Source organism: Siphateles boraxobius, unplaced genomic scaffold (assembly GCF_051911475.1).
Source record: "Siphateles boraxobius isolate OS27281-9 unplaced genomic scaffold, OSU_SipBor_1 66, whole genome shotgun sequence".
NCBI lineage: Eukaryota > Metazoa > Chordata > Actinopteri > Cypriniformes > Leuciscidae > Siphateles > Siphateles boraxobius.
The window spans coordinates 28,159,055-28,171,108 of NW_027509193.1; the positions used below are offsets into that span (position 1 = coordinate 28,159,055).

The following is a 12,054-nucleotide window of genomic DNA, read 5'->3' on the forward strand; positions in this document are numbered from 1 at the left end:
TCAAAATAAAAATTTGTTCATATTTACAAAATACAATTGTGTTGGTCAGTGAAAACATTGGAAAACTTTTCTTTGTACTTTTGTCAGTTAAAAAAGGTTTAAATAGAATTAACAAATCACAGATTCTTTATTTTAATGCATTTTACAAAATGTCCCAACTTTTTCTGATTTGGGGTTGTAGTTGAACAGCAGTGAAGTGATGACAGGCTTTGGAAAGTGAAGGCCAAGTATGGTAACCCATACTCAGAATTGTCCTCTACATTTAACCCGCACAAGTTAGTGCACACACATTACTAGTAGTGAGAAGTGGACACACACACACTGCAAACTATGAACATACACCGGAGCAGTAGGCACCCATGGAGCGATTGGGGGTTTGGTGCCTTGCTCAAGGGCACCTTGTTCATTTCCTGTTGAGAATCAAACCCGCAACCTTTGGGCTACTAGTCTACTCTCTAACCACATTAGCCCACGACTGGCAACATGGATCTGACTGCTGATCGGTAGAGCCAGAGAGAAATCCAGGGACAGCAGTAAAACAGGTAAACACAAACTGAAGGCAAACACACAGGAACAGAAACTAACACTGGTCAACAAAGAGACAGACATTAGCCACAAGGATCTGATAAACAATGAGTGCAAACACAAGGGTATATATAGGGAGAACTAAATGAGTACCAGGTGTGGTTGGCCTGATTAGCTTGAGAGCTCAATGAGTTCCCCAGCAAGGCTGACAGACAAGAAGGCAAAAGAGAGAAATTATACCACTGATCTATATAAATGACTGGATTGCTCATGTAGCACCCTCACCACCTGATGAGGGGAGAAATATGTATTAAATACAATTGCTGCTGCTGCATCAATCATGAGAGTCTGTGTATTGTTTATTTTTACAGCCATTAAAAACGGTTCAAACTCAATTCCATGTGTCAATAACTGACAGAGCATCCCTTCAAGAGAAGTCGCAGTATATAAAACAAAAAGTACATACAGTCTTTCATTGACTACTGTGTCCACAAATTAAACACATACTATAAAATAATATCCAATTATAACATATAGTATACATATATTATACTCACACTTATTGTTCACAGTCACATGCACACTCACAACCTGCAAACATTGCATAATCCAACCAAAATACATCATATTTGTGGATTTACTCTAATCTCGCCATCTCTCTGAGACCACATGGTCTCCATCACTAGCATGAAATGCACAACTAGCACAGGTGACACACAGACGTGAACTTTTACATTTCAGTAATAACTAACTTATTAAACACTTTAAACAATGTAGTTTACATTTCTCAAAACTCTGACATGTCAAAAACATACCCTCATTGCATCAATGTGTTCCATACCTGACGAGGGGAGAAATATGTATTAAATACACACAGGACACGGAGCTGCTGCTGCATCAATCATGCGAGTCTGTTGCTGCGTTCCAGGCAGGTTTTTGAGCACGTAAATCACGACTTCAAACCACGACTCACGACTTTGTAGCGTTCCAGGCCAGTCACGCCAAACTACCTGAGCGCAAAATACATACTTATTGTTTCAGAGACACATAACATTGTAATACATAATCGTATGTGTATTATTATCAATATTACATTAATATTAATTTGACTGAAACATTATATTGTCCTAAAGTGTATTCTCACCGTGTACAAAGAGTATTGAGAGTGAGGAGTTGTCGTCATGGTACAGAGCCCCTCCCCTCTCCGCCATGTTGGCAGGATGAAAACATGATTGTTTACGTGTGTTGTTAACTCGGTAGTAGAGGAGGTTCTCGCAATTCCGCACTGTTTTACCATGCCTGGAAGTCACTGCTGCGTTAAAAACTGCTCCAGTACCTCACACGATACATATGGAAAACATAGGAACAATGGAATACAGATTTTTAGGTTACCGAAATGGACACAGCATCAGGGAGAGCAAGTCTCTGACCTGACGAGGAGACGCCGGATTGCTAGGTTGGCTGATGCCTTTGATAAGATTGTCACCGTTTGCTGTGCTTTAACGAACATAAGCAAAAGTGTTGTTTGAGTGCCTTGTTCATTACTTTTTTATTTCTTTGAAATAAACGCTTGAAATAACTTGATATGGCTTAACAATATTTATTAAGAACTGAATATATATATATATATATATATATATATATATATATATGGACAACATAAGTTTCATGGCCACATAAGTAATGATAATAAAATAATACCGTTATTAGTGCAAAAAAACAAATATCTTGGTGCTGCTTCTCCAAATACCACTGTTTTGCGCTTGGTGTGAGCTTGTTCCTGTAAGGTCCCTTTTCTTTCGCCTTATCTTTTTGCATTGCTTTACTTTCTTCCTTTTCTTTCTCGTATTCGTAGATCCATCTCTGTCCCGCCGAAATAATAAATGCGCGAAAATAATAAATGCGCGAAAATTAAAGAGAATGTTTAGTCGCGCCTCTGTGAAATTCTGAAGGCGTTGTCCCTGGCAACCGATAGCGTCTCCTACCATCATGGCCGACCGGCTCAGACCCCGCCCAAATCGGCACGTGACTCCTCATTCTCAATAGAAGAAGTTCTAAGTAACTTCTTCTATACTCTTTTTCGTGTAACGGCTGCAGAAACATTTTTTGTATGGTTTCGCGGGCTATGTGACGTCAGAGCTCGTAACTGGAAGTACATCGATCTAGTACGAGTTCACGGGTGGGAAGTCATGGGTTTGACTGCCGTTCCAGTGCACTTTCATGGGTATAAGGTAGGAAAAACACGGGTTACAGCTTGCCTGGAACGCGGCATGTGTATTGTTTTAGCAGCGCGTGCAGCCGCGCCCCACCCCCCCTCCTCCAGCAGGTGAACACTCCCCAAGGGAAAAACAATCAAATAATCGATGGATTGAGCAGGGAACAACAATCGTCAAAGAAATAAACTCTTTAAGAAAGAAGTACATTCAAGAAATAAACTCTTTAAGAAAGAAGAAAATTTTAAGAAATACATTCTCTTGTCTTGTCACGTTTTCAATGCTGTCTTCTTGCTGTTCTCTTTGGCAATCTCAAACGCTTCCTGCATTCCTTTACGTATTCCTTATGGTCGTTAGTCCCTTCCTCTGCCGTTAATCCAAAGAGCAAGTCAACGGGTAGTCTTGGCGATCTCCCAAACAAGAGATAGAATGGTGAAAATCCAGTAAACTCACATCGCGTACTGTTGTAGGCAAAAGTAAGTTTGTTCAATGACTCCTTCCAGTTGGACTTCTGTTTTTCTGACAAAGTCTTTAACATCTGGAGCAACGTCCGGTTGCAAAGTTCAACCTGTCCGTTCCCTTGCGGGTGGTATGGGGTTGTTCGCAATCCAGCAATTTCACAATTCTTTTTTAACTGATAAAGAAACTGATTCTCGAATTCTGCTCCCTGGTCATGGTGAATCCTTTGAGGAAAAACAAATTTCAGTGCATAGTCATTGAATAATCGATCCGCGACAGTTTTGGCAAATTTTGATGTGGTGTCGTAAACCTGTGCAAACCTTGTGAAATGATCAACTATGACCAGGATATATTCGTACCCTCCTTTACTCCTGTCCAGGTACAGAAAATCAATTGAAACGAGTTCAAATGGGTGAGTGGTGGCAATATTTATGAGTGGTGCTCTGGTTTCTCTACTTGGTTTCTTTTGTTTCAAACAGTTACAACTCTTGGTCACAAAATGTTCAATTTCACCCCGCATTTTTGGCCAGAAGAATCTGTCTCCAATCAATGACGTCGTCCTCTCCACTCCTTGATGCCCCATTTTACTATGTAATTCCTGTAAAACACGTTGTTTATATCTTTCCGGCAGTACAAGCTGAGTTCGGGTAGCTGTCTTCCTGCGGAGTATTCCATCTCCTCCAATGCACAGCTTGTCCCAGTGGCACAGCAAACTTTTACCCTGTGCACTGAATGTCTTCAATAAGTGTCTGGAGGGTTTTTCTCCAGCCATTTTACATTGTGCTACAGGTCCAATGTATGCATCACTTCTCTGCGCTTGTCGTATCTCATCAGTAGAAAAAGACTGGCCTGACCCTACACACTTAGTTGGGTCATAAAGCGAACTCATGGCTGTTCATGACATGGCGAGATCTTGAGCTTCTACAGCCTGTATGGTTGCTTCGACACAATCAGATGAGAGTTCCTCTGTACATTGGTCCATCATTGTTCCAACTTCCAGTGGCATCCTGGATAAGCTGTCTGCATCAATGTTTTCTGGAAGTGTTGAAGTGCCATCTTACGATTCCGAGTTGAGGGCATTCATTGCTAAAAACTTTATGTCTTATATGTTTGACTGTTCAATGTAGGCCTATAAGCTTTAGGATATTGAATAATTGTACAGAAATGCTATCGTGACACTGATCATATGAAAAAGACTGATTTTATTTGCTCCAGTTTTAGGACACGTTTTGGAAATGCATTCCTTATAACTGGAAGGCTATATTTATTGTAGTTAGTGAGATGTGAGAGGGGGAAAACATAGTCTTCGCTATCCCATACTATTCAACAAGGGTAAAATGTCTGCTGTCATTTCAGTTAATCATGATGTCATGGAAAATGAGCCTGTTTTTGAACTTCACGTAAACGCCCAGCTGATGGCGCTGCAATCAACCAATGACTAATCTATACTTGCTGCTTATGATATTATTTTGTTGTTGAAGATATTGAAATGCTTTAACAGAACTATACGTCTCATTCAAACTTAAATGAATTATACACATTCTGTAGAAATGTCTGATGTAATTTCAGGTCGTGTCATAAAAAAGATTTTGCACGTTAACGACCAGCAGATCATGGTGCTGCAATTGTCCGAATGCCTAATCTACAATATTTTGCGTTTGCTTAACAAGAACAACTATATATTAATTTAAAACTGTCACGATCCCGTATACGGGATATCTAACTTTACTTCGCTATATTACTATTAAATCCTAATCTAATTATGACAAACTATATATCGTTGGAAAGGTCTAAGACTCCTAAATAGATATTTTAGTGCTGTTTTTTTCTTACAAATTATATTTGAACAGTAATATATGAATTTATGACAAGAGTGTGCCTCAAAAAATCAACGTCATTACAGGAGTTTCAGACCTTTGTCACAAAAAGTCGACGCACACACTTTTAATAATTGAAACTTTGGTTTTTAATGCTAAAAGTTCATAATAAAACATAATCTAGTATTTGTCAATAAAAAAAGATAAAATTATAAAGTAAAGTAAAAAAAGTAAGTAATATTATATATATATATATATACATTTTTTTATTATTATTATATTACATATTTTAGTAGTTATCATAAATTAGGTATCATTTGAAAGCTTATGAACTCAGAATTCATCCTGTGAAAACCGTTTTGAAATTGGATGTTGCTTTACCATAGAGACGGTATTTTTTTATTAGGCCCCTCCCCTTTTGGGCATCATCTTTCATAATTTATTATCAAAACCTTTTCTAATATTGACAAAACACATATTATCAGAAAGGTCTGAGTCTCAAGGTTCCATATTTAGTGACAGACGTGATATTTGGATAGAAATTTATGAATTTGTTACAGCAGAATGCATACAATTAAATTCAATGGAATGCAATGGCACCCGGTGGCTATTTTTGGTACTACGCCTAAACAAAATCTCATGGGGACTTCAATTTTCGTGATATCAACTTGAAATTTGGAAACCAACTTGGTTAGATATATAGCTTTCATTTTACAGTAATTTTATAGTAAAAATATTTTGTAAAATATTTATTTTATATTAAAAAATATATATTAATAAAGTATATTTGATTTATTGTAAATTATAACTTCCATAACTTTTTCATACTTTAATTTATTGAAGTGCTTTCACTTCAGTAATAATCTGCTGATTGTTTTCTTTAAAACAAGACCAAACTTAGGTCTGTATTCCAAAGCATTCTTGAATTACAACTATTTAAGTTTGTATAGTGCATTTTAATGTCAATTATCAAAAGGGGGGTGACAGCTAAGGGGTTAACATGCCAAATGTGCACAACCGTATTTCATCTTAAGACAGTAGTTACATACTTCTGGACCATTAGCATTAGCTCTATATTGTTATACATAGAATAATTCTATTAATACTTTATGTCTACTGCTTTAAGAGAAAGGTGTTCCATGTTTAGACATACTTCAGAGACAGTGAAGCAATTTATTAGAATGTGTAAACGTCTCGGCATGCACTTAGGTGTATGACTTGTTTTCCATGGAAAAAATAATGTAGCTTCCTGGTTCACACAGGTAGCATAAAACAAAAGTCCCGACAAAACCTGTTCAAACTCCCCACTGACAGACTCAAGTATTATTACTCAGACTCTGTTTCACCATTTTGAGGTTTTACTTTAGAGAATAAGTATAAACACAGCAGTTTATTGAGAATGTTTAGAATGCTTTAGTTTGTATCGTATCATGGTGTAGGCAGATTTAAAGAAAGTGTGGATGAGACTTTTAGTTTGGTTTGTTCTATGAACGTTCTGAAACAACATTTAAAAAACATTAAAGGTCCAAAAAAACATTTCAGAAAAATGTTCAATGAACTATGAACTTCTCCCCATTCATTCTCTATACCCCCCACTAAACCCACCGCACGCCCTAGAGGCCACTAAAAAACAAAAAAACATTGTCTTATGTTTTACTGTTTAACGTAGGCCTATGAGCTGCAAGATATTGAATCATTGTATATAAATGTTATCGTGACACTGATCAAATGTGCAAAAAGGCTTGATATATTTGCTCAAGTTTTAGGAATGTATATTCCTTATAGCAGGAAGGATATATTGTAGTTAGTGAGATGTGAGAGTGGACAAACATAGTCTTGGCTATCCCATTCTATTCAACAAGGCTACAGTGTCTGCTGTCATTTCAGTTGATCATGATGTCAATGAAAATGAGCCTGTTTTTTGAACTTCAGGTAAACGCCCATCTGATGGTGCTGCAATCAACTAATGACTAATCTATACTTGCTGCTTATATTATTTTGTTGTTGAAGATATCGAAATGCTAAAATAGAACTGAAAGTCTCATTCACACTTAAATAAATTATACACATTCTTTAGAAATGTATGATGTCATTTTACGTCATGTGTTATAAAAGATGATGCACGTTAACGACCAGCAGTTCGGCGCTGCAATTGTCCAAATGACTAATCTACATTTTTTGCTTTTGCTTGACAAGAAAAACTATATATTAATTTTACATGCCCAATGCGCACAACTGCATTTCATCTAAAGACAACTTTCAGTAGTTACATACTTCTGGACCTTTAGCTTTCATTTTGTTTTACACATACGGTAGCCTAATTATACTTTATGCCTACTCAGATTAAAGAGAACAAAGGTGCATGTTTAGACATACTTAAGTAAACCTGCTTTATAAGAACAAAAGGGTCCCATATTTAGACATACGTCAGTAAAGCAGCCTTTGTGTAAATGTCTCGACATGCACTAAAGTGTGTCACGTGTTTTCCATGGAAAAAATAATGTAGCTTCCTGATTAACACAGGTAGCATAAAACAAAAGCCCGGACAAAACCTGTTCAAATTCACAAGTATTTCCCAGACTCTGTTTTACCATCCTAGGGTTTTACTTTAGAGAAGTATAAACATAGCATTGTATTTAATTTCCTCTTATTGAGCATTATTAGACTGATTTAAGTTTGTATGGTAGAACACAATGGTGTAGGCTGATTTATTGGCTACATACAAAAAAAAATGAAAAGTTTTAGGCATGTATCTATCATTTGTTTGACAGCATAGTTAAACAGGCTGATACGTGTTCATGAAATGTCCAAGCTAAGTAAAGTCTTTTCCTGTTGAAGATTAAGAAACAAAAACATAACAGTGTCATATAAATGTATAATATATACAGACAGTATTTTGTTGTTTGTAGAAAAAAAAACAATGCACAAAATAAAAATACAAGTTATTTCACAGACTCAGATATAAAATATAGGCTTAGAAATGTATTTAAAAATTGAAATGAAAAAATGTAAAATAATAAGAAAACAAACGTGAATGACAAGAAAAGTAATACATCATGTATTCCTAGAGTATTTAAGGCACAGTGCTTCTTATTGTTTCTATGTCCAAAATTCTATGCAAATATTTAGTTATTAAACCTGAAGTTTCCTATTATTGTTGACATTTTCAAAGGAATTATTCATTGCAACTGTAGAGATGAATAAGCAAATATCTATCATTTGTTTTAACAGCACAGCATGATAAAAACCATTTTGTCTTGTTATCATGCCTTTAAAATTTGCATTTGCAAATGTGACTCAGTGTCACATTTAACATTGTGTGTGTAATTGTGACCAATAATAAAGAAAAATGATCAAGGATAGTTATGCATAACCTCTTCGAGCATTTAAGGCACTGTTCAAAGTCTTCATCTAAAAACAGTGAAACCTAAATGCAAGGTCTTCGCTTTAAGTCTACATAAACAATGAACATTTGCATAAATCTTATACTGTTCATATTTCTTTGTAACTGTTGCTTTGTAACTTTGTATTTAACATATAAAAACAATTCAGTGCTTCAGTTATATACAGCACAGCTAAAAAGACTGATATGAAGTGTCTATTTCAATAAACGGTGGAAAATGCAAAGAAGAGGGCCACAAACTTTGCTGGTCTGATGATGTGGGATCTTGGCCGGTGCTGTGGGGGAATTTCAGCGCTCCACATTCATTGAGGGCTTGTTCAGTTCTGATGCTCATGCTCCACTGTCCTTCTGTGCTCTTTGTTAAGCCTTCAAAAGCCTGATACCCACCATCACTTGGTGTGACGCTGTCATCATGGACAAGCAGAGAAGGATATAGTGGATTTTTACTAGTGATGAGATTTTTCACAATGAACTTCTCATCAGAATCAACATCATTTGAAAGGTTCAAACAAACATCGGCATCATTTCCCTGGTTCACAACACTGTTGAAGGACTGATATCCGTCTTCCAAAGCATCACTAGTGGGAACGTTAAACTGGCTCTTGCTGATATCAGCACTCATAGAGGAGTTTTCAAAGCTACAAATGTCCCTCTCAGATTGACAGGAATGATCACAGCTCAGCGGATCCAGGAAGGAAGAATCATCATTGGCCGATCCCAAATACGTCATGTTGCTGAAAACCGATGAGCCAGAGCAGTTGCCCGAATCTCGGTTTGCACGGTTGCGTTCTCTTGAGGAACTGATATTAACACTCTTGACTTGCTGATTGCTGGGTGTGTTGTTGGTAAAGATAAAGGATTTGAAATCCTCCTCCAGAGCATGTTGGACACGTGATGAGAAGTTGATCACACTGACATTCTCCTTGTCATTACCAGAATCAAAACCAGCCTGGCCATAATCGTCTGCCGATGACTCAACACTGTGGGAACTTTTCTCATTGTTTGTATCAACTGATGATGCGGAGATCCTGTAGAGAGACAAACATGTTGAGGCATTATTAATCAGAATTAGAGCGATGCTAGTCTGTCATGTGTTTATGAAGTTTTTGGGAAAACGTACAATTTCTTTTCCTCCTTAAAGTTCAGTTTTGGAATCTCTACATGGATTGAAGAGAAGTTCATAATGGAAGGAGGCAAAATATGACCCTATTAAACAAAAATAATAAAATAAGGGTAAGAAAAAAGTTTGATCTGCATAAATGATTTAATATTATGATTATTGATGGCTATTGCATGATTTTTATCTTTCTCCAACCTTCTCTTCTCCAAGATTGGCATCTATTTTTGGCTTGGAGATCTTGTCCCACCAATTCATCTTCATCCTGTAACGAGGAAGTAAAGTGTGTCAGAACTAAATTCATCAAGGATGCACAAAGGAACAGCAAAAATGCAAAATGTAGAATGATGGCGAGACACAAAACGGACATCTCACCTCAGAACACTGATGAAGATACTACAAATTATGATGATTAAAACAACACATAGAGGCGGAACCATCGTTCTGAGTAATTCCTTCGGAGATGAGGCTGTGGAGCACATATAGTTTGATCAGGATTATTAAAGAGCATTAAAACACACGCAGTAATAACTCTGAGAACAAAACACATTGACTTACAGCTGGTGAACTCAACTGGTGCGCTCTGGTCACTCAATATCTTGTGTTCGTTATAGTTTGTGCTCATTCTTGCTGTCAGAATGTAGTTGGTGTTTGGCTGGAGATTTCTACCCACAATCTCAAAGAATCCCAGGGAGTTTGACACATTCTTGGACATCTGTATGGACAAAATGTTTGTTTTATTTTATTCCTTTATGATACATGTGAATATGCATGAATTATTTACATATCATCTATATAGCATATGCCTTACTGTTTCATCTCCTCCTTTAATCCTATAGGTCAGATGTATTTCCAAACTTTCTGCAAAATATCTTAACCCATACTTTTCATCCCAAGTTACATTAAAATTTCCATTTTCAGTCTTCTGCACTGATAAGACTGGAGTTTTTGGCTTGACTGCAGAAAATGAAAATTACATATTTGTAAATGTGTCAGATAAGGCCAGATAACACCTTTTTCTTATATTTCAGAACATACAAAAGTAATGGAAAAAGCCTTACAAAGAACATATAGACAATAATCATACTCACTGGAGTCCTCTGTCACGAATGTTTTGCTAAATAAAACATTTGTTCTGTTCAGAAGTGTAGTAGATAACAGCTCGTTAAAAACAAACCCTTCGACTTTAATTTTGCATTCACAGTTGGCACGGTGATGACTTCTCTCAAAGATGCACGTATATTTTTTTAACCTGCAATATAAGAGTTAATCGTGTCAGTTGATTTCTAAATGAACAGTAAATACTTTTATATGTATAGAGGAATTGAGCAAATACATACGTATCTACTACAGTCTGTGTGATGTTGAGTTTGTATCCAGAGCAACTTATGAGGCCGTCAAACCAGAAACTGCACTTCATTTCTGTCTCATAGTCATTGAAACACTTCAAGTCCTTCTCTGTGGGTTCTACAGAGATTTTAGAGATTATAAAATAAGTCACTATCACAAATGACCATGGTAGAAGTTGATTAGTTAAAGTAAAAGTTGTTTTGACAGTAAAACACTGCATTAAAAACATAAAAGTGGTGTCACCTGAAGCAACATGTTCTTGTTTAATTTGTTATAAAACATCCACACCAGCTTGTCATCAGCATGTTTTAAATAAGTGAATGAATCAACCATTAAAGAAAAAGCCTCAGAATATTTTACTGAAAGCCACTAGAGAGTGTAGAGCTAAACATTTGGAAACAATCGCGAGTGTTACACACGCGCGCGCCCGCGCGCGCACACACACACACACACACACACACACAGACAGACAGAGAAGAGCAGAGATACACATGGGGATATTATATATTAAAGTAACAAAGTCCCAAATAGAGCAAGAGCATATTTTTAGCGAAATAAACATTTACCGTAACAAAGTGTTTGGCAGAAGAGTGTGAGGGTGATCTGACAAAGAAGAAATGTGGAAAACATCCTGTACTTCCTATAAGCAGAAATATAATCTCATACATCTTTAAACAATTACATATGGCCTATGCAACAAGATAAAATGTTAAAGTATGATATCCACACAAAATAAAGTCTTCTCATACCTTTTGACTGTAACTAGCCTATATGACAGTTCGTTGCTGCGTCCGCACAGTAAAAAAGAAAAGAAACCGAATTTACTGACCACTATAGACAAAATACACGTATGCTGTCAGTCACAGAAGCATAAAAACACACGACGAGCAGTTTAAACCGTGTAAATTATGGTCTACCGCTTCCCTCTTCGCCCACGCAACATGGAAGTGGAACTTTCCTGGAACACACGTAGCAGTTCTGCTATTCCACTGATCCCCGCCCTGCGCGCGATCGAGCTGTTCCCGAGTCCTGACTGAAAGAGACGCGCGCTCACACTGATCTCTTGTCTCTGCTCAAACACGCGGATAGGAAAAGCAGCACAGCAGAATTGGCCTACTCGGAAAACAAACAGAACGCCCCTCAGATGTAAACAAGATTAGTCTTCGTTGT

General features: G+C 37.0%; 1 protein-coding gene across 1 annotated transcript; it reads right to left on the minus strand.

The window, feature by feature from the left end:
- Positions 1–7,683: 7,683 nt before the first annotated feature.
- On the minus strand, positions 7,684–12,054 carry LOC143722143 (uncharacterized). Its single transcript, XM_077213373.1, has 10 exons — positions 11,634–12,054; positions 11,451–11,524; positions 10,875–11,001; positions 10,626–10,786; positions 10,346–10,491; positions 10,093–10,249; positions 9,910–10,003; positions 9,733–9,799; positions 9,538–9,623; positions 7,684–9,445 (listed from the first exon to the last, which is right to left on the minus strand). The coding sequence occupies exons 2-10, from the start codon at positions 11,512–11,514 to the stop codon at positions 8,590–8,592; spliced, it is 1,758 nt and encodes a 585-aa protein (XP_077069488.1). The 5' UTR covers positions 11,515–11,524; positions 11,634–12,054; the 3' UTR covers positions 7,684–8,589.